This window comes from Monodon monoceros, unplaced genomic scaffold (genome assembly GCF_005190385.1).
Source record: "Monodon monoceros isolate NGI ecotype Baffin Bay Population unplaced genomic scaffold, NGI_Narwhal_1 Super_Scaffold_7, whole genome shotgun sequence".
In the NCBI taxonomy this organism is placed as follows: Eukaryota; Metazoa; Chordata; class Mammalia; order Artiodactyla; family Monodontidae; genus Monodon; species Monodon monoceros.
In genome coordinates this window covers 101608376-101633970 of record NW_021703784.1, presented here as the reverse complement: position 1 = coordinate 101633970, position 25595 = coordinate 101608376, and the positions used below count along the sequence as shown (strand labels likewise).

Here is a 25595-nt window from a genome sequence, read left to right as displayed (position 1 = left end):
GCAAATATTTTCTCACAACTATGGTTAACATAATCACTTTCTTAATATCTTTTGATGAGCAAAAGTTTTTATTTTGATGAAGTTTATCAATTTTTTTCTTTTATGGTTACTTATTTCTATGCCCTAAGATTTTACCTATTTTTAGGTTAAAGGATATTCTCCTTTGTTTTCTTCAAGAATCTTCTTAGCTTTTATTTTCAGGTCTATCTTCCATTTCTAATTTTTGTGTGTGATCTGCAGTAGATGTCAAGGTTCATTTTTTTTCCTTATAGACATATGGTCATTCCAGCAACATTTGTTGAAAAGACTTTCTTTTCCTTGATGGATTGCTTTGGTGCCTTTATTTTTTTTTTAAAAAATCAAATAACCATATAAGTATGAGCCTGTTTCTGGCTCTTTTCATTTCCATATATTTTCCTATTTTTAAAAAATAACGCTTATTTTTTAGAGCAGTCTTGAGTGAAAAACTGAGGAAAAGTACGGAGAGTTCTCATATATCCATACTCCCATTTGTGGACTTAAGTTTTCAATTCATTTGGGTAAATACCAAGGAGCACGATTACTGGATCATATGTTAAGAATATGTTTACTTTCATAAGAAACTGCCAAACTGCCTTCCAAAGTGGCTGCAGCGATGAAAGAGAGTTCCTATTGCTCCACATCTTTGTCAGCATTTGTTGCCAGTGTTGTCAATGGGTTTTGGCCATTCTAATAGGTGTGTAGTGGTATCTCATTTTCATTTACATGTCTCTAATGACATAATAATGTGGAGCACTTTTTCATATGCTTACTTGCCATCTGTATATCTTCTTTGGTGAGGTGCCTGTTCAAGCCTTCTGCTCATTTTTTAAAAACTGGATTGTTTTCTTATTGTTGAATTTTAAGAGATCTTTGTATATTTTGGATAACAGTCCTTTATCAGATATGTCTTTTGCAAATATTATCTCCCAGTCTGTGAGTTGCCTTTTCATTCCCTTGAGATTGTCTTGCACAGAGCAGAACTTTTTAATTTTAATGAGGCCCAGTTTATCAATTATTTCTTTCATGGATCATGCCTTTGATGTTGTATCTAAAAAGTCATCTTTATACCCAAGGTCATCTGTGTTTCCTCCTATATTAATTTCTAGGAGTTTTATAGTTTTGTGTTTTACATTTAGGTTTATGATCCATTTTCATTAATTTTTATGAAGGTGTAACATCTGTGTCTAGATTCTTTCATTTATTTATTTGCATGTGGATGTCCAGTTGTTCCAGTACCATTTGTTGAAAAAACTATCTTTGCTCCATCATAATGCCTGTCTTCCTTTGTCAAAGATCACTCGACTATATTTATGTGGGCTCTCTATTCTTTCTGTTCTGGGCCCTGTTTCTGGGATCTCTATTCTGTTCCATCTATCTATTTGTCTATGTTTTTACCAACACCACACTGTCCTGATTACTGTAGCTTTTTTTTTTTTTTTTTTTTTTTTGCGGTACGCGGGCCTCTCACTGTTGTGGCCTCTCCCGTTGCGAAGCACAGGCTCCGGACGCGCAGGCTCAGCGGCCATGGCTCACAGGCCCAGTTGCTCTGCGGCATGTGGGCTCTTCCCGGACCGGGGCACGAACCCGTGTCCCCTGCATCGGCAGGCGGACTCTCAACCACTGCGCCACCAGGGAAGCCAATACTGTAGCTTTATAAGTCTTGAAGTCACATAGTATCAGTCCTCTGACTTTGTTCTCCTTTAATATTGAATTGGCTACTCCGAGTCTTTTGCCTCTCCATGTAAACTTCAGAATCATTTTGTTGATATTCACAAAATAACTTGCTGGAATTTTTATTTGGATTGCACTGGATCTATAGATCAAGTTGGGAAGAACTGACACCTTGACAATATTTAATCTTCCTATCCATGACATGGAACATCTCTCCATTTATTTAGTTCTTCTCTGATATATTTCATCAGAGCTTTATAGTTTTCCTCATATAGCTCTTATACATAGGTTTTGGGGTTTTCTGGGTTTTCTGGGTTTTTTTTCTTTGCTTTATATCTAAGTATTTTGTTTTTAATGGTACTAATGTAAATGGTAATGTGTTTTTAATTTAAAATTCCACTTGTTCATTGCTTGCATATAGGAAACCAATTGACTTTTGTATATTATCCTTGTATCCTGCAAGCTTGTCATAACTGCTTATCAGTTCATGTAAAATTTTTAACCAGTTTGTGAATTTCTGTAGAAAGTCTGCTGATATTATGATTGTGTTGACTCCACAGATCAATTTGGGGAGAATGGACATCTTAGCAATATTGCACTTTCCAGTCTATAAACATGATATATCTCTCCATTTATTGTTTAATTTCTCTTGGCAATGTTTTATAGTTTTCAGCAAAGATCTTTGACTTATAACATTAAATCTATCCCTACGTGTTTCATATTTTTTGATGCTATTATAAATGGAACTATTTTTAAATTTTATTTTACAATTGTTTGCTGCTAGTATAAAAAAAATCTTGTGGGGGAATTCCCTGGTGGTCCAGTGGTTAGGACTTGGCATTTTCACTTCCAGGGCCTGGGTTCAATCCCTGGTCAGGGAACTAAGATCCCACAAGCCACATGGCGCAGCCAAAGACAAAAATCTTTTTGTATATTTACCATGTATCCTGTAACCTTGCTAAATTCACATATTTCTTCTAATATTTATTTTGTAGATTCCCTAGGATTTTGTACATTAAAAAAATTATATCATTTAAAAATAAAGACTGTTTTACTTCTGCCTTTCCAATTTCTATGCCTTGTACTTATTTTTCTTGCCTTGTTTACATTGGCTAGAACCTCTACTATGATTTTTAAATGATATTCTTAAAGACCTTGTGAGATAAGAAAATTCTTACTCAAAGTGAAAAATAAAAACATATACCACACTGGGGACTTCCCTGGTGGCACAATGGTTAAGAATCCACCTGCCAATGCAGGGGACATGGGTTCGAGCCTGGTCCAGGAAGATCCCACATGCTGTGGAGCAACTAAGCCCGTGTGCCACAATTACTGAGCCTGCGGTCTAGAGCCCATGTGCCACAACTACTGAGCCCGCGTGCCTAGAGCCTGTGCTCTGCAACAAGAGAAGCCACCACAATGAGAAGCCCGTGCACCTCAACGAAGAGTAGCCCCTGCTCGCCACAACTACAGAAAGCCCGCGCACAGCTATGAACACCCAACGCAGCCAAAAATAAAAAAATAAATTTATATTTAAAAAAAAGAACATCCATAGTGATATTCTTGTATCAGTAGAGTATTAGAAGAAAATGAGATTTAGGAAATCATTACATTAGACCTATCATTCCACAGCCAACTGTGCATCTTGAAACAAAATGGCATTATAACAGAAAAACTGAATCGCAATGATTTGTACATCATAGTGTCAAGCCTAAAAATACAATTTACACAGTATCTTAGTCCCTTTGGGCTGCTATAACAAAATAAAACAGATTGAATTGCTTATAAAGAACAGAAATTTATTTCTCACAGTTCTGGAGTCTGGAAGTCCAAGATCATACTGCCAGCATGGTCTGGTTCTGGGCTCTTTTCTGGATTACAAATTTCTAATTGTATTTTCATATGGCAGAAGAACCTGGAGAACTCTGTCAGTTCTTTTTTTATAAAGGCATTAATCCCATTTGTGAGGGCTCCACCCTCATGACTTAAGCACCTCCCAAAGGTCCCATCTCCTAATACCATCACATTGGCCACTAGGATTTCAACTTATGAATTTTGGGGGGACACAAACATTCAGACCATAGCACAGAGCTAATGGCTGAATTTATTTTAAACTTCATCTTAGAAGTTTTTCCCTAAAAACATGGAAAAAGTTCAGAAAAAAGAAAGTACAGATAGTAAACACTTATAAAAAGTTTCAAAAATATATGAATTAAAACTATATACCTGTTAATTAACTAGTAAATTGGCTAAAATAGTTTAAGTAATTGAAATTCCTAATGCTAGGAAAGTACAGGAAGTTAACAATCTCATATACAAATGCTACTATTACATGATACAACTTTCTAAAAAGCAATTTCAAGAGCCATAAAAGTATAGACTTTAATCAACTTAAATCTACTTCAGGAAATTAGTCCTAAATTTTTCAATTAAGTAAAAAGCTATATGCATTAAGATACTCATCCCAGAGACATTAACATTAATTAGCACTTATTGAGAACTATGCACTCAGAATAACCGCTATGCCACATGCATTATGTGTATTACCTCGTTTAATCCTCAAAACAGCTTTATGAGGTAGGTATTTTTCAAAAGATCAAATAACTTGCTCAAGGATACACAGTATGAGTTCTTAACCTCTACAATATGTTGCTATTCATAGTAATGGTAAAAAAGAAAGAACAAGCCTAAAAGCCTCAAAATGTAAAATGGTTACTTAATTTATGATACATCTTCTTATGGACAACTTATCCATTAAAAATAATGACTAGAAGACTGTCATAACATGAAAAATGCTGACACGTTAAGTGAAAAAAAAGTAGTAGGACAAAATTGTGTATATATTGTGATTACAACTATATTAAAAATACAAGGGGGAAAAGTTTGTGAGAAGTTTTTTTCCTTTTCCCTATTTTCCCCTAATTTTCTAAAATGGGCTATATTGCTTCTATAACAAAAAGTACCATTTAAAAATAATTTCTCTGATGATGGCAAAAGTTGAGATCCGGCTGTTTGTTGTTGTTTCCCAACAGACTCAGCAAACCAGTAATTATTTGGTTTTCTTGCCTTTAACCAGTGAATAAAGTAACAATAGTAATACCAAACATTTTAAAGAATGAGGCTAATTAAGCCAAAAGATGAAAAGTTCTTTGGTTGGCTCTGTGGCTTGATGTCATTAGTTAAATTGGCTAATTATTTCCACATTATAAAACAACCCCAGACATGCTCTAGAGAAGGAAATAGAAAGCAGGATATTATAATGGAGAATCAGCAACCTTTCAGAAACACTGTCAAATCTTCATTCACTGCCTCGAAAAGCAGAGAGACTAGTGGCCATTGCTGCATATCCAGTTGGCTCCCTCAGCCAAGCAAGCCAGTCAACAAAGGTGTGGTCACTCGAGTACCTAACAAAGGAATATACACCTGAGCCTCATACTATCCCAAACAAAAAGATGTAGATTGGGGCTTCCCTGGTGGCGCAGTGGTTGAGAGTCCGCCTGCCGATGCGGGAGACGTGGTTCGTGCCCTGGTCTGGGGAGATGCCACGTGCCGCGCAGCGGCTGGTCCCATGAGCCATGACCGCTGGGCCTGCGCGTCCGGAGCCTGTGCTCCGCAACAGGAGAGGCCACAACAGTGAGAGGCCCACGTACCGCATAAAAATAAATAAATAAATAGATGTAGATTGAAAATGGAGTAAGAAAAACATGATAATTCTTCCAAGCCTACACTTACCTCTTCACACAACCTCAACAACTCAATCACCAAAAATGATACAGGCTACAGATTTCTTCAACTTGTGGTATGAGAGTGAAGTGAGAAGTTGTCAAAGAAAGAGAGAAATTAATATCTATTCATTCATTAAGCATAAATAAATAGTTGATTATCTGAAAAGTTAATACATAGTCAAACCTCTAGCAAAACAGAATACTGTATAGTAGACCAAAATACTATGGAATAGTGGTTAAGACATAGCCTCTGCAGCCAGTCTGTCTGGGTTCGTATAACCCACTCAATCACTTAATAGATTTGTGACTTTGAACAAGTTACTTCACCTTTTTGTGTTTAAAATGAAATGTTTGCTATTAGTGTTATCATTACCACCATCAAGAAAAAGAGAAGGCGCAAAAATAACATAAGAAACCCCAAAGAGATAAGAGTACAAATATTTTTAAATCATAAAGGAATACTATAGGACTTCCCTGGTGGTGCAGTGGTTATGAATCTGCCTGCCAATGCAAGGGACAGAGGTTCGATCCCTGGTCCGGGAAGATCCCACATGCCACAGAGCAACTAAGCCCACATCCCACAACTACTGAGCCTGCACTCTAGTGCCTGCAAGCCACGACTACTGAGCCCACATGCCGCTACTACTGAAGCCCATGTGCTTTAGGGCCCGCGTGCCACAACAACTGAGCCGGCATGCTGCAACTACTGAAGCTTGCACGCCTAGAGCCCGTGCTCTGCAACAAGAGAAGCCACCACAATGAGAAGTCCCCACGCCACATCAAAGAGTAGCCCCCGCTCGCCGCAACTAAAGAAAGCCCACATGCAGCAACAAAGACCCAACCAGCAGCCAAAAATAAAAAATTTTTAAACAATACTATAAATAACTTCACATCAATTAATCTGAAAACTAAGAAGAAACGCCGAACACATAGCAGGTGCTCAATAAATACGTACTGGATGAATGAATTAAAAGGAATAAGGGATAATGTGTGTGTGTGTGTGTGTGTGTGTGTGTGTGTGTGTGTGAGCGCACATGCATTTTTCTTTTTTAATATACATATACAGTTGACCCTTGAACAACACGCATTTGAACTGCGCGGGTCCACTTACATGCTGATTTTTTTTTCAATAACTATAGTACCTGCGTTTTCATTTTACAGATCTTTAATTAAGTGTGGGGAAAAGTTTCTGTCTGATTAGAGATCACAATATGTGGAATCAAAAGAACTAGGGTTTGAGTCCTGATTCTATCCAAACGGTTTCAACTTCCTGCCCTTGGGTGAGTCATTTATCAATTCATTTGTTTTTGAGGCAGAGATAACAGTAGCAGATTTTCGACTGTGTGTGGGGTCGGTGGCCCAACCCCCCATGTTGTTCAAGGATCAACTGTATTTCCAAAATTGGCTCTAGGGGAAATAGAAAACTTAAGCCAAACATTAAAGAAAGCAAGTTGGTTATCAAAAATAATTCCTTCTTCACCTCCCACACCCCCAAAATACCAGGTTCAAATGATTTTTTTACAGGGTAGTTTTACCAAATTTTCAGAGAACAGATACAAAAAGTTCAAGAACAGAAATGGATAAACCTACTTAACTCATTTTACAAAGCTAGTATAATCTTGGTACCAAAATAAGACAAGGACAATATAAACCAATCTCACTAGGAATATAGATGCAAAAGTTAAATCCAGGATATGTAACAATTATATAATGAAAACAACCAGCAAGGGTGTTTTTTATCAGAAAGTCTATCACCATAACTCATCATATTAATAGATTAAAGACTTAAAAAAACACATCATAATCCAAAAGATGTAGAAAAAGCACTTTTGAAAATACAATACTCATTTATAACAAACACTACTGGCAAATTAAGAAGAGAAATTCCTTAACCTGACAAGGAGCAAATATCAAAAAACTATAGTAAAATCATACTGTATGGTAGAAATTTTTATTTATTTATTTATTTATTCATTTATTTAATTTTTGGCTGCATTGGGTCTTCGCTGCTGCACGCGGGCTTTCTCTAGTTGCAGTGAGCGGGGGCTACCCTTTGTTGCGGGGCACAGGCTTCTCATTGTGGTGGCTTCTCTTGTTGTAGAGCACAGGCTCTAGGCGCGCGGGCTTCAGTAGTTGTGGCACACGGGCTTCAGTAATTGTGGCTCGAGGGCTCTAGAGCGCAGGCTCAGTAGTTGTGGCGCACGGGCTTAGTTGCTCCACGGCGTGTGGGATCTTCCCGCACCAGGGCTCGAACCCGTGTCCCCTGCATTGGCAGGCGGATTCTTAACCACTGCGCCACCAGGGAAGCCCTGTATGGCAGAATTTTAAGTAATATCATTGAAGGAAGGCAAGACACAGATGCCTAATATCACCTGTGCTCTTCTATCCAATACTAATATTGTTCTATCTAATGCAATATGACAAGGAAAAGAAATAAGCCATGAAAGAAGTGAAAATGAAAAGAAAAAAACGGTAAGAATTTAGAAATGCTTTGATTGTCCTTATAGAAGATCCAACAGAACCTACAGATAAATTATCAAAATTTTAACAGTTCAAGTCAGTAATATTGAAAAAATAAATACCACTCACAATAGCAATAAAAACTATAAGACATTAGGAACAAATACAACAAAAGATGTCTAGGACTTATGAAAAGAAGTGTTAACATAAAGAAGTGTTAACATAAAAGAAGATCTAAATAGGAATGACGTCAGCAAGATGGCAGAAGAGCAAGTCTCAGGCCCTCACTCTCCCTTGGAGGTACCAAACTTAACAACAATATCAAATTGCCTTTTTGAGAACTCTAGAAACCAATTAAGAGGCTGCAGCATGCCAGGCAAGCACAGAAAGGAGTCATTCCAAAGCAGAATCCAGGCTAAAGGAGCACCTTCCATCATAGGCATCCTAGCCTGGCATCCTAGCCTCACAGCAGAAGAAAAGGAGCTATGACCGAAAAACACACTGGCTCTTAAAGCTTCTCCTGGGAGGTGGTGCATATTACTTCCATTCGCATTTCATTGGCCCAAGCAAGTTACATGGCCCAGCCCATAGGGAGAGAAGAAAATATTTCAAACAAATAATAAAATCTAGCAAAATGGCCCCTGGAGTCAGGCAGGCTTCAGCTTTACTAGCCAGGTGCTCTTGGGAAAGTCCCTTATTCTCTAGAATCTATATACTGGAGATTATAGGGCCTACCTCCCAGTTGTGACAATTAAAATTAAGTAACATATTTTTTTAAGAAAAAGAAGATCTAAATAAATGATAAAGTATATCAACTCACAGAAACACTTAATACTATAAAAATGCTAATTGCTACCAAATTAACCTACAAATTCAGAATAATAACAATCAAGATCACAATAAGGTTTTTCATGGAACTTAACTAACTATAAAATTCATAGGCGGGACTTCCCTAGTGGCACAGTGGTTGGGAATCCGCCTGCCAATGCAGGGGACACGGGTTCGAGCCCTGGTCCGGGAAGATCCCACATGCCACAGAGCAACTAAGCCCGTGCGCCACAACTACTGAGCCTGCACTCTAGAGCCCAGGAGCCACAACTACTGAGCCCACGTGCCACAAATACTGAAGCCCACGCACCTAGAGCCTGTGCTCCGCAACAAGAGAAGCCACCGCAATAAGAAGCCCATGCACCACAAAGAAGAGTAGCTCCCACCCACCTCAACTAGAGAAAGCCCGCACACAGCAACGAAGACCCAAAGCAGCCAAAAATAAATTTTTTTAAAAATTCATAAGCAAGATAATGGTTTTAAAAACCAAAGGCAATTCTGGAAAAAAATAAGGAGGGGGGATTTGCCCTATCATACAACAAAATTAATTCTAAAACTTTAGGAAATAAGACTCTATGATACCAGCCTAGGGACAGACATAAAGACTAGAGCACCCAGAAACAGATCCAAGCATATATAGAGCCCTAGTTTATGAAAGAATAATAACACAAATTATTGGGGAAAGGAAAAGATTTAAATTAGATCCCTAATTTGTATCATAAATAAACATAAACTCTAGATTAATTATAATTATAATAATAATTACATATAATTTTAAAACTTTAGAACTATTAAAAGAACTATTTAAAAGAATATCATGACTTCAGTGTAAAAAAGAATGGTCTCAAATCAATGATTACAGCTTCCACTTTGAGAAACTAGAAACAGAAAAGCAAAAGAGATCCAAAACAAGCAGAAGAAAGGAAAGAATAAAAGATCAGAGTGAAAATCAATGAAATAGAATACAACAGAAAGAATATGGTTCTAGCGAGACTGATTAAAGAAAGAGAAAGTGAGAAAGTAAGAGAGAGAGACGAATATAAACCACCAACATCAGGAGTGAGAGAGGTGATATTGCTAGAGATTCTACAAGTGTTGGAAGGATAATAAGGGTATATTATGAACAATTTTATGTCAATAAATTTAACAACTTAGATGAAATGGACAAATTCCTTGAAAGGTACAAACTACCCACACTTACTCAAAAAAACAAAATAACCAGAATAGCCCTATAATCATCAAAGAAATTGAATTTGTAGTTAAAATATTTCCCACAGGGCTCCCCTGGTGGCGCAGTGGTTGAGAGTCCGCCTGCCGATGCGGGGGACACGGGTTCGTGCCCCGGTCCGGGAAGATCCCACATGCCGCGGAGGGGCTAGGCCCGTGAGCCATGGCCGCTGAGCCTGCGCGTCCGGAGCCTGTGCTCCGCAACGGGAGAGGCGACAACGGTGAGAGGCCCACGTACTGCAAAAAAATATATATATATATTTCCCACAAAGGAAAAATCAGGCCCGGATGGTTTCCTTTGATGAATTGTACCAAATATTTAAGGAAGAAATAATACCTTCCACAGAAATTCTTCTAGACAATTGAAGAACAGAGAATACATCCTAATTCATCTTATAAAGTCAGCATTACTCTGATACCAAAATAAAACAATTACAAGAAAAGAAAACTACAAATATCTCTTATGAACACAGATGGAAAAATTATTTTTTAAATGTCAGTAAATCAGGCTTCCCTGGTGGCGCAGTGGTTAAGAATCTGCCTGCCAATGCAAGGGACACAGGTTCGAGCCTTGGTCCGGGAAGATTTCACATGCTGTGGAGCAACTAAGCCCGTACGCCACAACTACTGAGCCTGCACCCTAGAGCCTGCGAGCCACAACTACTGAGCTTGCGAGCCACAACTGCTGAAGCCCACGTGCCTAGAGCCCGTGCTCCACAACAAGAGAAGCCACCACAATGAGAAGCCCACGCACCGCAATGAAGAGTTGCCCCCATTCGCTGCAACTAGAGAAAGCCTGTGCGCAGAAACAAAGACCCAACACAGCCAAAACTAAACAAAATAAATAAATTTATTTTAAAATAATTTTTTTAATAAATAAATAAAATGTCAGCAAATCAAATCCAACAATACATAAAAAGGATACATAATGCATCATGGCCAACTGGGATTTACCCCAGAAATGCAAAGTTGGTTTAACATTTGAAAATCAATGTAATTCACCATATTAACAGCCTAAAAAAGAAAAATCATATGATCTTCTCAATAAATGCATAAAATCATTCGATAAAATCCAACATCCATTCCTAATAAAAACTCTCAGCATGCCAGGACTAAAAGAGAACTTCCTCAAACCAATAAAGGGCATATTTAAATATTAAAGAAACAAAAGAAGACAAATTCATTTATTTTAACTTCTCTTGATCTTCAGTCAATCTTCTCTTTATAAAATCTTTCCATGTGTTATGCAAATTTAGCAGCAAGAGACTATTTAGAATGTATCAAAAGCGTGAGGGTTAAGTGTGGACTCACAGGATAACCAATGACCTAAGTCCCCAAGCTCTTCCCTTACTTCTAAACTTAATATCGGAGACTGAGGTAAGTCTCAGTTTCCTCATCTCTGAAACAGAAATGGTGATAACTTATGTCTGACCTATCTCTCGAGAATGAGGTCATGTCTACAAAACAAGCTCCCAGGAGAAAAAGTGTTAGATAAGTAGTGAGATTTAGAGTTGTTGATCTTGTAAGATAGAAAATTATAATAGATTTTAAATTTTTGACTATGAGCATCTCAGATTTTAAAAACATATATTAAGTCAGACATCCAAGAGCTCACCATTGTGAGTTTTTCACTCAATGTTGAGCAAGCCTGGACACATCAATCTCTCTAATGTATGAAAAGCACAACTCCTGACTTCCATTCCCAACAAATTAACAAAAGGGACAAAACTAATATTTTTCTTTTTAAATCTCCCTGATGCCATTTTGGAGGCAAAAGCTGAACTATCATAACTATGTAACCATACATCAACAGCAAAACTGTCTTCCCCACTTTCAAGGGTTGGTACTCCTATCTAGTCCTTTGAAGAAAACAAAGTTGTAAATTTTCTTACTTGGGAAAAATACATGAACATTTTTTTAAATGATTGGCCAAACTGTATTTTAGTAAAGCGTTAAATTATGTCAATAAACATGGGAATGAGGAGATATTTAAAATAAGATTAAAAAACAAGTAAAAATAATATGACTAGGAGAGACAAAAAAAAACAGTGAAATAAATAAAGACCTATATATATATGGCTTTTTTCATATTCCTCCATCTCATCACTCTCTTCTACCGTTTCTTTTCCTTCTTTTCTTCACTAAAGTAAGGACATGTTAGGAAGTAGCTTCTAGATCTGGGCAAGAAGGACAAGCTAAAACTATCCCGTTTCACCAAATAGATATTTATGATAGAATTAGTTCAACATAAATGGATAACAAATGAATATGTAAATGGATTTCTACATAAATGGATAACTATATGATGCAGAACAGTAGTACATATGTTAATATAAAGGAATGAGAATTTTTAAACACATAAGAATTTATCTATCTTAATGAGCATCATCCTTCAAAGTGCAGAAGATTATTCGAATTGACAGAGTACCTCAAATCGGGTCTGAGGTGTTTTATTCTAATAAGCAATTGGGAGTCATTAAGGGAGGAATATAAAGCTGTGTTTAAATTAATAAATAATTTAATAAATAATAATTCTACACTATAAAAGCAAAATTAACCAAAAATTCAATTACATTAGATAATGGAGAAAAGAAAAGGAGAAGCCTCCCCTTCCCCTCAAAAAAAGCCAAAACTTTTAAGCCTGGAGAATTATGAAAATGTTAGTATCACTGAAAGGAATGGAGATTACACAGCAAGTTAGTTTAAGAAAATGAACCCTATTTTAGACATGTTACACATAATATTCCAGAGGAACCCTCAAATGGAATAGTCCAATTGACAATCAAAGCTAGAAACACATTAGAGATAGAGACAAAAAAAATGTCTCATCAACATAGAAATAAAAGTTAAAGCCTTAAAAGCAGAAGATATCTGAAGTAAACGTAGAATAATGATGCAGAATGATAAAGGGAAGAAAGGCATATTGGTGACTGAACTTTAGGGAATATCCTCTGTGTTACCAAAGAAGCACTATGGTACTTATCACACTGTATTTTATTTTCAGAGGTACCTCTCACTATAACTTTCTTGTGGCAAGGTAGAGGTTCAATAAAGGTTTACTGGACAAAAGTTCAAACAGTTAGGTACCACAGACAAAAGAAAACTTAAAAAGAACATAAACCGTTAGAGGTAGAAAAACAGGGAGATTATCTTGGTCATCATTTATTAATCCAGCATAAATAAAACACCCAGAAATATGAGCCTGTTTGTATAGGAACTGATCTGAAGTGGTCCAGATCCAGAGAAAAAGTACCTTGATACAACTCTGGTAGAATAGATTGAAGAGTAAAGAAAACTGAAGCTGGATGGCTCTACAACAGTACAGTTCCCCTAAAGAGAGGGCAGACCTCTTTTTAGGCACTGAGAGAAATCAACTGAGCAATGAAGAGGATGACAGAGCTAACAAACTGAATTCAGAGGCATATGAATTTTGTACAGATACATAATTCTTTAGCACTGGGAAATCTGATGGTTAATGAATCAGCCACCAGACTTCCTGATGAAGTTAATTACATAGTGTAAAGATTTGTGAATAGACCAATTCAAAGCAGTTTGCTAATAATGTTATAGGAATGCTAAATAAGTAACAAGAGTAATAAAGGCATAATTAATGGTACATAAGTCAGGGAGCTAAGGAATTCAAATCTTAGTCTTGGACAGCTTCCTTTGTGAGCTTCACTGAGTCATTTTTGTTACTAATTAGTAAGAATAAATAGCATTATTAAGTGGAAGTTAATATCATGAGCCCTAACAGCTAGAGAGAAGACAGGCTAAAGTTGGTTACTAAATGTGATTGACTATGAGCAAATGACTCAATTTTTATTGTGTATTTGATGTACACTACTTCCTCTTTGTACAAAAAGTTAGCCACCTCCACTTCATCACAAGGATATGAAAATAGACTAAATAAATATGCACAAAATTGCTTTGAGCTTTTAAAATAACAAATTAAAACTAAGTCAACATGACACAAACTGTCTAAAGTTTGTATTAGCATAATAAATAGGTGGTTATTCCATAAACTATACTCAATACCTTCTCCCTATTATTAACAATGATAATAAAACCATTTCTTTGTACTTACATGGCTTTTCACTTTTTTCAAAGCACTTTCACAAATATTAGACAAAGAAGCAGCACTATGTATGATCTAACCACTCATTGTGCAGTTTAGGTTTAAGTTGCAGGAAATATTCCTATCTCCTCCCTAGAGTTAATAACATATTCCCTTTTATTTTTATGAATTTTCATTTCTTTTAAAGCACCTTCACACATTTAACTGGAGCAATGGCATTAAGAATGCCTTTCCACTCTTTGCATCATCTCAGTGGCATAATCCAAAAAGGAAGAGAACTAAAGATTGATAAATATACTAGATGATTTTGAGGCAGTCAACTCATGATTCTTAAAGTTGAATTCAGATTTTCTAAAAGTCTTAGAATTGCAGCAAACTCTCCAGGACAGTAAGCTGATTCTCTCTTTCTTCCAGGCATAGGCTTTGGGAGGCAGTATAATTAGATGATTAAGATATCTTAAATATGGCACTAAGGGGAGAAACCAAATCTATCATGTTCACCACTGTAACCCCTCTGTGTCAAGCACAAAGCTCAGCACACAGTAAATGCTCAATAAATCATCACTTTGATTATTACTACAGGGAGAACATTCTACCCAAGCTCCCACAGTACATCTGTTATGGAGCTAAGAACAAAAATCTCTATTTTTTGTTTTATTACTTTTCCTCCACAATTACTGCTTTTAAATGTGTGCACACCAAGCAGAATCTAAACAAATTAGGACCACAGAGCAAAAAGCTGAGGTTTATTAGGAATCCAGTGTACAGACAGCTGGAGGGTAGATTCAGAGGGCCAAGACAATTTCAAAGGCTAAAGGGAATACACCTGATGACCCTTAAATTAACAAGCAAGCACTTTTAAATCCCCATGCTTAAACTAAAAATTACTTCAAATAAGAAGTTTCAAAAGGTAGAACTGTTTCCTATATGTTTATGTCTTTAGTCTTTCATATTGTGAGTTGCAAAAAAATAGTTTCTTCTTTTCTTTGATAAGACCAAGATAAAGGAAGGTACTTTGGTTTATGCAGTAATTGAGTTGCTGGAAATCTGGGTATAAATTAAAATTTTAAATTGATTGTATTTTAAAAAGCATTAAGAAACCCTGCTATTTGAAAAAGTCCAACAGTAATACATTTCACAAACATTTACTTTATAACATTATACCCTTCTAATGTAGCTTTTTGATTGTTTCTATATTTAATATATAGCATATTTTCTTAAAGCAGTGACAAACATAAGTCAAAAAAACCCCACCACAGTTAATTAACTGTACTCCAATATAAAATAAAGTTAAAAAAAACCCACCACAATCTATTTACATTCCAGGATTAGTTGGGGAAAGCTTCTTTTAAAAAAATTGTTTTGTAAAATTTGTAAATTAACCACTCATTAGGAAAAGACAGACCCATTAGATAATATTTACAAGCCACACAACCATAAAAGATAAAAATGAAAGCACAATGGTTCTCAAATCATTTTGGTCTCCTTAAAATAATGTATGTATGTCCTTTGGTTTTAGATTATTCTCAAATCAAAGGAAAGAAGAACTTCTAAAACTAAGGTCACTGAAAACTCCTAAACCGTAAACCTTGGCATGTGGAAAACAGTATTAATACCAGCCCAAATCTTTTATAGTAAAAGCATTCTCCATATATTATTTCTTTGAGGTAGATGTGAACAAATACTTTACTAAAAATTGAATTTTACATCTGGGAAAATTCTGCCTGAGGTTGTATACAGAGTATTCAGAGAAGCTACAGTGACCTAGGTATCTTGTCTTAGGTCTATACAATTTTCCTGTATCTGTACAATTTTATAGATCATCTTTCAGCAGGATTTTCAGATAAATTACAGGATAAACTGCTGCATGGAACATGCAAATACTAAAAAAGTATTCATTGTTTATCTGAAATTCAAAGTTAAGTGAGTGTCCAGTATTTTTATTTGCTAAATCTGACAACTCTATCTTTCAATATATGTTAAATTTGTTTCAGAAAATACCAAATTTATTGACAGGAAGAGATTTAATCTTGTGGAAGTTGGGTAATTCTTTACCTTTTAGGAACTTCTTGAGGACCAAACCGCCAAAAATGCTTCCTGCAGAAGCAACTGTAAGAAACAGAATACAAAGAAGTATCATAAATAAAGCAATTCAATGGATTTCATCTAAAGAATCATATGGGAGCCTGAAATCACTGTTTATAGATACAGAACATTAAAAGATGGTCACTACTAATGAATTCAGTAAAAATGGAGGCACCAAAGAAGTATTATGAGGCTACAACTGTTCAGGGGCAGAATAACTTACTAGAGATGAGAACCAAATAGCAACTCTTTTTACCTATATTAAACACCAGGGCTGCCTCTTTGGATATTACTATTCCTGATAGAAAAGGATCATAGGAAGACCACAGACTCTTGCTAATAACCAGAGTATATCATGCCAATAACTCATATTCCAGTATGAGATTCAATTAAAATGTTTGGCCTTTCTTTTAACCAATTTACTCTTTAGTAAATTTACTCTTTACTAGACTATCAGGTAAGAATTATCTGTACCTAGAGTTCTAAATCTGAACATTCCGGCACTTAGAGCAATAATTCTTCAGGGAAAGATGGTAAGGGAGGAAGCAGGCACCTAAGAGGGGGGAAAAGATCAGAATCACCTGGAGGCTTTTTTCCCAAATAGAACATGCCTTCCCCCAGAATGATACGACCCCACAGTTAAGAATCTAAGAATCACTGCCACAAGAACCAATGGAAATGTGTCTATCCCTCAAGAAATATGTATTCTTCAGGCAGGGAAAAAAGGTTGAGAACCACTGATCTAGGGTGAGAGGCAATACCATTCTCTAAATGTGTGCTATCCAATACAGTAGCTACTAGCTACATGAGGCTATTTAAATCTAACTAAATTAAATCAAATGAGAAACTCTGTTCCTCAGTCACACTAGCCACATTTCAAGTGTTCAATAGCCAAGCGTGGCTAATGGCTACGGTACTGAACAGCATAAAGAACATTTCCATCATCACAAAAAGTTCTATCAGATAGCATTGTTCTAGATCTCCAGATTTTGAATGATTCTGGATAAATGATACATATTTCAAAAGGCTTGAGCCCAGGTAGCATAGAATATTTAACAAAAACAATCTTTTTTTTTTTTTTTAAACTTAGTGTTCCTCACAGGTATACACTGATTCTGACCTAAAGGAGTGGGTGATTGTGATTGGGACAGGGATGGAAGGTGGTAGCAGGCCGACACCAGTGATTAGCAAGGAGCTAGAATATCAACAAGAAACAAACCACAAACTGTATGTCTCACAATGTGTCCATGATGTTTCTCAACTGCATATATCACACTGTTCTCTCTAACAACCTTTCTTAGTTTTAACAAGTATCATATCAACAATTGTTGAAAATGGGTCACTTTGGGTGAACATGTGCAGGGAGAGCAATCATTCTGCCTGCTCCACACCCAACCCCAAATTTTCAGCTATGCTTCTAATCCTTCCGTACTAAATAAAGTGCTACCCTTCAAATGCAAAGATGACTGAACACATATTTTTAAAGCCACAGCATTCCCCCAAATTCTCTTTACAAAAGATGATTTTTTAAAAAGCTACGAGGTCAAATGTTTGGGAAATGCTATATACTACAGCCCATTTTTAAAGATTCACAGTCCGTGCTTGCATATTAAAGGTTCTGAGAAGATCTAAAGTGACAAAACTCATTTGATTTTAACCAGCATTCCTCAAGTTTAGATGACTGCGTAACTCCTTTCTCATAATTTATATAAACATCCTGTAGCACACATTTTGGGAAACACTGCAGTAATAATACTTGTTAAAGCCTTCAACAATTACTGATAGGAAAAACTATTGGGTTGGCAAAAAATTTCCTTCAGTTTTTAAGTAAAAATAAAAGACATTTTTCATTTTTACCAAGAACTTTATTGAACAACGTATTCACAGTTTTGTTCCACTACCTTCTGCCACTTTTCAGGCAACTTCATAATTCCATCTTCCCAAAACTTTTTATCTTTTTGAGCAAAGAACTGGGCCAGGTGCCTTTCACAGTCTTCAAGGGAATTGAAATTTCCATTAAAAGAATTCCGTAAAGACCGAAATAAATGGAAATCTGAACGTGCAATGTCTGGTGAATACAATGGATGAATCAGAACTTCCCAGCCAAGCTGTACAGTTTTCACCTGGTCATCAAAGAAACATGTGGTCTTGCGTTACCCTGATGGAAGATTATGCATTTTCTGTTGACTAATTCCGGACGCTTTTCAGAGTGCTGCTTTCAGTTGGTCTAACTGGGAGCAGTACTTGTTGGAATTAATCGTTTGGTTTTCTGGAAGGAGCTCGTAATAGAGGACTCCCTTCCAATCCCACCATATACACAACATCACCTTCTTTGTATGAAGACCAGCCTTTGGTGTGGTTGATGGCGGTTCATTTCGCTTGCCCCGCGATCTCTTCCATTCCACCTTATTGTACAGTACCCACTTTTCATCTCCTGTCACAATTTGTTTTAAAAATGGAACATAACATTCGTTACGTTTAAGTAGAGAATCACATGCGGAAATACAGTCAAGAAGGTTTTCTTCGCTTAACTTATGTGGAACCCAAACATCAATGCAATTAACATAACCAAGCTGGTGCAAATGATTTCTGTTCTAATTTTATTTTTGGCTGCGTTGGGTCTTCGTTGCTGCGTGCGGGCTTGTTGCAGTGGTTTCTCTTGTTGCAGAGCATAGGCTCTTTGCACGCGGGCTTCAGTAGTTGTGGCACATGGGCCGTACAGTGCGTGGGCTCAGTAGTTGCAGCTCGTGGGCTCTAGAATGCAGATTCAGTAGTTGTGTGTGGCACACAAGCTTAGTTGCTCAGTGGCATGTGGGATCTTCCCGGACCAGGGATCAAATCCATGTCCCCTGCATTGGCAGGCGGATTCTTAACCACTGCACCACCAGGGAAGTCCTGCAAATGACTTTCAACACTTGATTTGGATATTTTGAGTATGTCGTCTATCTCCCGTGTAGTATAATGTTGATTGTTCTCAATTAATGTCTCGATTTGATCCCTATCAACTTCAACAGGTCTACCCAACCGTGGAGCATCGTCCAGTGAGAAATCTCCAGCACGAAACTTTGCAAACCACTTTTGACACATTCAATAAGTCACAGCACCTTCTCTATACACTGCACAATTTTTTTGTGTGTGTTTCAGTTGTGTTTTTACCTTTCTTGAAATAATAAAGCATAATATGCTGAAAATGTTGCTTTTTTCTTTCATCTTCAATATTAAAATGGCTACACAAAAATTCACCAATTTTGATAAGTTTTTTCTAAATGCACGCTGATATGACAGCTGTCACAATACAATCTAACAAAATTGTTTTGAATGAAGTTAAAGACAACTAAACACTACTAGAGCCATCTTACAGAAAAAACCTTTTGGCCAACCTAATATATAGTCATCCCTCAGCTTCTCAAAGATGGACCATTCCAACAACAAAATTTTCTGGTTTGTTGTGAGTTGCATTTTGTGCCTCTAAAAGAGATTTTGAAGAACTAAGGCCCAGTACTTGTGAATATGAGCTTACGTGGAAATAGGGTCTTCATAAATGTCATCAAGATGAAGTCATACTGGGTTAGAGTGGCCCTAAATCCAATTGGTGCCCTCATAAGAAGGCCATGTGAAGACACAAACACAAGGGAAGACATTACATGTAGACAGAGACAGAGATTGGAGCAATACATCTACAAGTCAAGAAACACCAAGGGCTTGCTGGCAACTACCAGAAGCTAGGAGAGAGATAAGGAATAGATTTCTCCCTCAGAGCCTCCAGAAGGAACCAACCCTGCTGAGATCTTGATTGTGGGTTTCTGGCCTTCATAACTGTGATAGAATAAATTTACTTTGTTTTAAGCCACCCAGTTTGTGATACTTTGTTACAGCAGCCCCAGGTTTAGTTCCCAGCCCTAGCCCAATGACACCAATCCACACTTTCAGGTAAAGATGACAGATTGAACATACACATCTACTTTTACTCCCTCCTGAAATCTCAATAAAATGGAAAAGGAGTATTTTTTAAAGGAATAAACCCACAAAGATAGAGAATAAGAGAGAAAGATGATTATAATAAAATTATAGAAACAGAAAAGCAGAAGGACTAGTGGGAAAGGATTTCGGACTCAAAACCTGAAAAATTGAATTATAAGCCAAAAAAGGGAAAGGTGAAGAAACAACACCAATTATACAACAAAATCCCCAAAGACTCAAAAATGGCAGTATTAGGAACCTCTGGAAGTAGGAGTGGGAGCCAAAATAAGGAGAGTCAGCTGAAAAAATGAATTTAAGAAGTAGTCAGATCTTTAGATTCCCTTCTCCACTCAGCCTTCTAAGGACTGGCCCTCCCTAACCTTGGTGAGGGGATGGGGAGAGGTTATTCTTTGAAAAGATAGAAGCATGGGTCTCTGGGCTGGGAACTAAAGTTGTACTAAAAACTAACGGATTGAGTGAACATAAACGTTGAAAGCTAAGATACAACCACCCCCCACTCCCCCCACCCCAATCCCTCAATTCTAGAATGCTGGCAATCTGGCTTTTTATCTACCTGGTGAAAGACTCTGAACATATGCATAGAAAAATCTAGAAGAATATATACTGAATGTTAATAATTATCTCAAGGGGTGAGATTACTGAAGAGTCTCATTTTCCATAATATATGTTTCTGTAATGTTATAATGTTTCATGACAAGCACGTATTGCCTTTCCTCCTGTCAAAAAAATAATAAAAATAATAAAGAGACAATAAGCAGAAGAGAAAGGCCCCTTACACTAGACGGGCTGAAGAGGTCCATTAGGCTCAAAATGTCTATGGAATTCAGTTTCTTGCCAAAAGCTACTGTGGCTCAAGTCCCTTTCTTTGAGTGAAATCAACCCTGCCACCTTGAGCACAGTTTACTGGATCAGAATCAATGCACAAGCTAAGAGAACCATATGCAGACCAACATCACCCTAGCCAGGTAACTAACCACCTCTCTCACGAATGGTGGGAACTCTGTCTAATCAGACTGGAGTTCATGTGGAGTAACAGCAAACGAAACTATCATATCCCTCTTGAGGATGTTCACTGCTAGGTAAACAAAGAGAAGACAGGTCATTCCAGTTCAGGTGAGAAAATGTCTTGTAGAGCCTAAAGTACTATCCAGTCTCAACTGGGACTCAGGGTGACTCCTCTAAGGCTGATGGGACAACTTCATTCCAAAGTATTCTTCAATAAACCTACACACACACACACACACACACACACACACACACACACACACACACAGCCAAAAGACAGTCAGACAAAAAAGTTATCACTTCACAAGTTCAAGAAAATTAATTGTGTCAGGGCCACTCAATGCATCAGCTTTCCAAGAGTACAGGCAAAAATGATGAAAGAGTAAGAGCCAAATGGAAGAGATATATATTTTCAAATTAACTGCAAGTTAGGATTATCAAAGTACGCACCATTCATCATTTAATTTTTTTTTTTTGGCTCTTTTCCAACTACCAAAGGCTGGACATGAACGAAAGAGGATAGAAAATTCAATGTAATATAATTTAGCTATGAAAAAGGAGGTTAAAACCAAGAGCAAGAGTTAGATTGTTTCTGAGCAATCTAAACTTAAACCAGTAAAATAAATAATCCTTTGATAAGTCATCCTACTCACCTTTCCTGTATGACAGATTTGTAAATCTATCACCAGATACTTATTTCATAATCACTTAAGTTTAATTCTGGAACAACTCTGGAGTAATAACATAATAAAAGATTATGACTAATTGAAATTTTTAAATAAACTATAACATAAATCATGACAAAACAAAGACAGAAATCAATATTTTTTCTTCCTCCACTTACTAGTTGTTACACAATGAAGAGTATTTGCCTGGTGCTTAGAATTTAATGCTTCTATGGAAATCACTAGCTCTCCTTCTAGCAATGCTCCCTTTGATATTCTTGCTGTTTCACACCTCCAGTGAATAATTAAATATTTCAGTATCTGAAAAGGGCACAATTCAAAGAAAACACAACCTTCTTTAAAAAATCATGGTAATAATAAACTTGTATGACACAGTTAAATTAATAATTCTCATTTCCAAAAACTAATATTCTTGCTTGCAAAATGTCAGATTTACAATTGTTAAGAACAAAGCATTGTGTCTAAACAGAAGAAACAGCTAGGTGAGTGACATAAAAAAGGAGACAGCGAAATTCAACACAATGTCCAAGACAGGAAATGGAGACAAAAAATTGTTTTATTCAAAGGATAAGTTCATCTGGAAATAATAATTTGAAAAAATTAAGTGGGAGTTTGTTTTTCCTGTTTTATTTTTTTCTTCTCCCTAAATAAAAGCCAACATGAAGATTATGAATAAGAATGGCATCTGCTTGTGAATCACCTTTACCTTTCATTAAATCAACACTTCTGAGGGTCAGAATACTAGTTGCGAACATTGGCTCCAGAAGCAGATGCCTGGGTTTGAATCCCTGATGAGCCAAACACTAGCATGTGACCTTGCACAAATTACTTAACTTCTCTGTACCTCAACTTCCTCATTTATAAAAATGAGGACAAATCTACCACATACAGCAGCTTCTGAACGTAAACAATATGTGCAAAATGTTTAACACAGTGCCTGGTATATAGTAAATGCTTAATAAATATTAGCTATTATTTCTAACAAATTCATCTGCACACAATATTTTAAGTTTAACAGGTCTCCACGATATCTTGGTAAAACATTCAATCTTGATGAGACCATTTTAAAATAAAATATATTGTATTTAATTTCCATTACTATTTATGAAAGTAGACTCTCACTTCCACACTGAGGTACCATAGCAAAAATTATTACACGCCCCCCCCTTTCTTTTTAAAGGCAGGGAGATCCCAGCATGAGAACTTGGGAACTAAGATCCCAATTTGTACCAGTTTGTAAGAAAGGTTTCCAGGCATTTCTACAGTCTAACACTTTCCTTCACACATCCTCTGACTTACTGTGCTCCCTCTGTTCAGATTTTCCCGCAGTTTCTTTATCCATGAGAGAGCAGTTGGGAAAAGAACATCAGCCTGTGAGTCAGAAGCTCTGGGTTCTATGCTAGATTCTGTCATCTGTAAAATCTAAACCTCCAACTCTCTCTGATAACAAAGAAGGCAGGAAGCCTGGGAGAACTCGAGGTGCCTTCAGGTCAACCCCTTGTGGCCTCTGGTCCTATTTCACCTGTCTAGTAGTTACGTACTAGTAGTTAATCTGTCTAATACGAGGCCAGTAGTTAAGAATTCAATCATGTAAGGCTGTAAAAACGCTGTCATGAATGAACAAAGGTGGCAAGTCGGGGCCAGGTGTTCAGTCCCACCCCCCAGAGAATCTCTGGCGCGTGGTGTGGTCCGAGCTGGGTGAGTGAAGCCTCCGAACCTCAGCCTCTCATCAGGCAGCTGCTCTGGGACCTGACCCAGGAACCCCCTCCACACCTCGGTTGACCCGCGTGCCAGATACGGCTTTCCCTCGCTCCCACTTTGCACCGGATGGCCCCGACTTCCCCCCAGGTCGCCCACCCCTGCTTTCTGCTCGCCCTCCCCGGCACGGGCGGGTCCTCCTGGCCTGGCATCCGGGCTTGAACCTGGGCGTCCGCTGAGGTTTGGCAAACACTTGAGCTGCCTGAGCCTCGGTTTTCTCAGCTGTCAGGTGGGGGCGACACCAGCGCTCAGAGGACGGCCATGCCACCCACTGACCAAATTCTCCTCACTGAGCACCCCGCGGGCTTTACTGCCCAGATGCTCCCACGCCCCACTTCTCCTCTGCTCCTCACAACCCCGGGAGGGACACGCTGACTTTCACCGAATCCTATCATTCCCGAACCTTCCTTCTCCCCCTCAGGCAAAGCCAGACCCCTCTGCCCAAACTTCGCGGCCTCCTCACAAGGCCCGTCTCCTCAGAGTGTCCTCCTCCGCTTTCACTCCCTTCCCGGCATCACCTCGCAGACAGCCACGGCCGTCCCCTCCATTCCGCGCGGCGAGCACTAGCGACGCCCAATCGCTGGGCGCCCGCCAGGGATTCGACCTCCGCCCGCGCCCACGCCCACGCCCACGCCTGGCCACGCGACGCCGTCCCTTCCCGCCCGCGCGCGCGCGCGCGCGCCCCGCCCACCGGTTCGCGGCGCCTGCGCACTCAGCGCCGCTCCGCCCCGCCCCTCTCCCCTGCGGCGAGCCGCCAGGACCTGCTAGGAGTGGTGTGGAGGGTTCCCGCGGTAGCGGCGGTCCGTGGGCCGGCCGCTGGGCAGGCTGCGGGGTTGGGGAGAGCCCGCGGGTGTCAACCGAGGCTGCAGGCGAGCAAGAATGAGGACAGGCCACCACTCCTCCCTTCCTTCCGAAAGAAATTTTCCACGGTCCCAGCGCGAGGTGCAGCCCTCAGCTCTTTGCCTCCGCCGGGAGAAGGGCTGCCGGTGCCGGAAGCGAGATCCCCAAACCGGTGCTTGACCTCCAAACAGTCTCACCTCCAGGGGGGACTGCCCCCAGTGCCCCAGGCCAACCTCTGGTTTCCCACCCTTGTCAAGTTAAAAAAGAGTTAAATTTGAATTTCCGATTTTAAAAAATAATAATTAAAAGAAAACAATTTTTTAGTCATATGTGTATCCCATGCAATATTTGGGACATATGTATACTAAAAAAAAATTCGTTCTTCTGAAATTCAAGACTGAGCGTCTTGCATTTTATCTGGCAACCTGTCCCAAGCAGATCCCCAGCTTAATCCCAGGGTGCCCAGCCAGCCCCTAGGCAGGATCTGGAAGGGCACAAGCCCCCCAAGTTTGTGCACTAAATATGCCAACGACAGGACCTGGATTTCTTAGGCTCCAGCTGACAGAAGCTCCGGGGATTTCCAAGAGCATTCCCAACTGATCGGGAAGGTAGCCCTCCAGAATGCAGCTGCTGAACTCAGGGCTTTTCACGGAGGAGCATGGTAAGAGGGGCTTGAGCCCAAACTGATGATTTGGCAGTTGGTTCCTCAGGCATCCAAAAGAAAACTGGTGAGAGAGAGTCCTGCCTGGCAAAGCGTTGCCCAAGGAGAAGGGTGGTGCAGGGTTTTGGCTGCTTTCCTTCAAGGAAAATTCTTCCACCCCAGCTCCAGAAAGCCAGGACTGGGCAGAACAGGCAGGGGAGCTGGCAGAGTGCCTGTCCAGTACATAACCTTGGTGCTACTCCAGAGGACATGACTATTGAGACCTGAATCACAGAGCCTTGTCCATCTTTGCTCAGCACTGTTGACCACCCTCCCCATCTCTGTTGCTCAATAGGTAGATCTATTGCAGAAAGGTGGCTTTTATTTATGGAAAATTCATCATAAAACCATCTCGGACTTGATATGAGAACTGACTTTTGGGGAATCGTTGGAGCCTTCCTCTCCCTTTCACTCTCTTCTCTCTCGGGTGTCCCCTTTAGGAAGGGGAGTTGCCAAGGGGAAGGGAGCTAAGATTGAATGACTACCTGTTGTAGGGTATCACTGGCTCTTTACATCAATTTTTTTTTACCCTC

At 38.6% G+C, this 25595-nt stretch overlaps 1 protein-coding gene across 1 annotated transcript in view; it reads right to left on the bottom strand.

Moving 5' to 3' along the window:
* Positions 1 to 24177, bottom strand: part of CUNH11orf80 (chromosome unknown C11orf80 homolog) — a 91140-nt gene extending 66963 nt beyond the window's left edge. Inside the window, exons 1-3 of the mRNA XM_029208029.1 lie at positions 24041 to 24177; positions 21923 to 22064; positions 16063 to 16116 (exon numbers count right to left, since the gene is read on the bottom strand). Of these exons, the coding sequence (XP_029063862.1) occupies positions 16063 to 16116; positions 21923 to 22064; positions 24041 to 24070 (226 nt within the window). The 5' untranslated portion in view covers positions 24071 to 24177. The remainder of the gene's footprint in view (positions 1 to 16062; positions 16117 to 21922; positions 22065 to 24040) is intronic.
* Positions 24178 to 25595: the final 1418 nt, after the last annotated feature.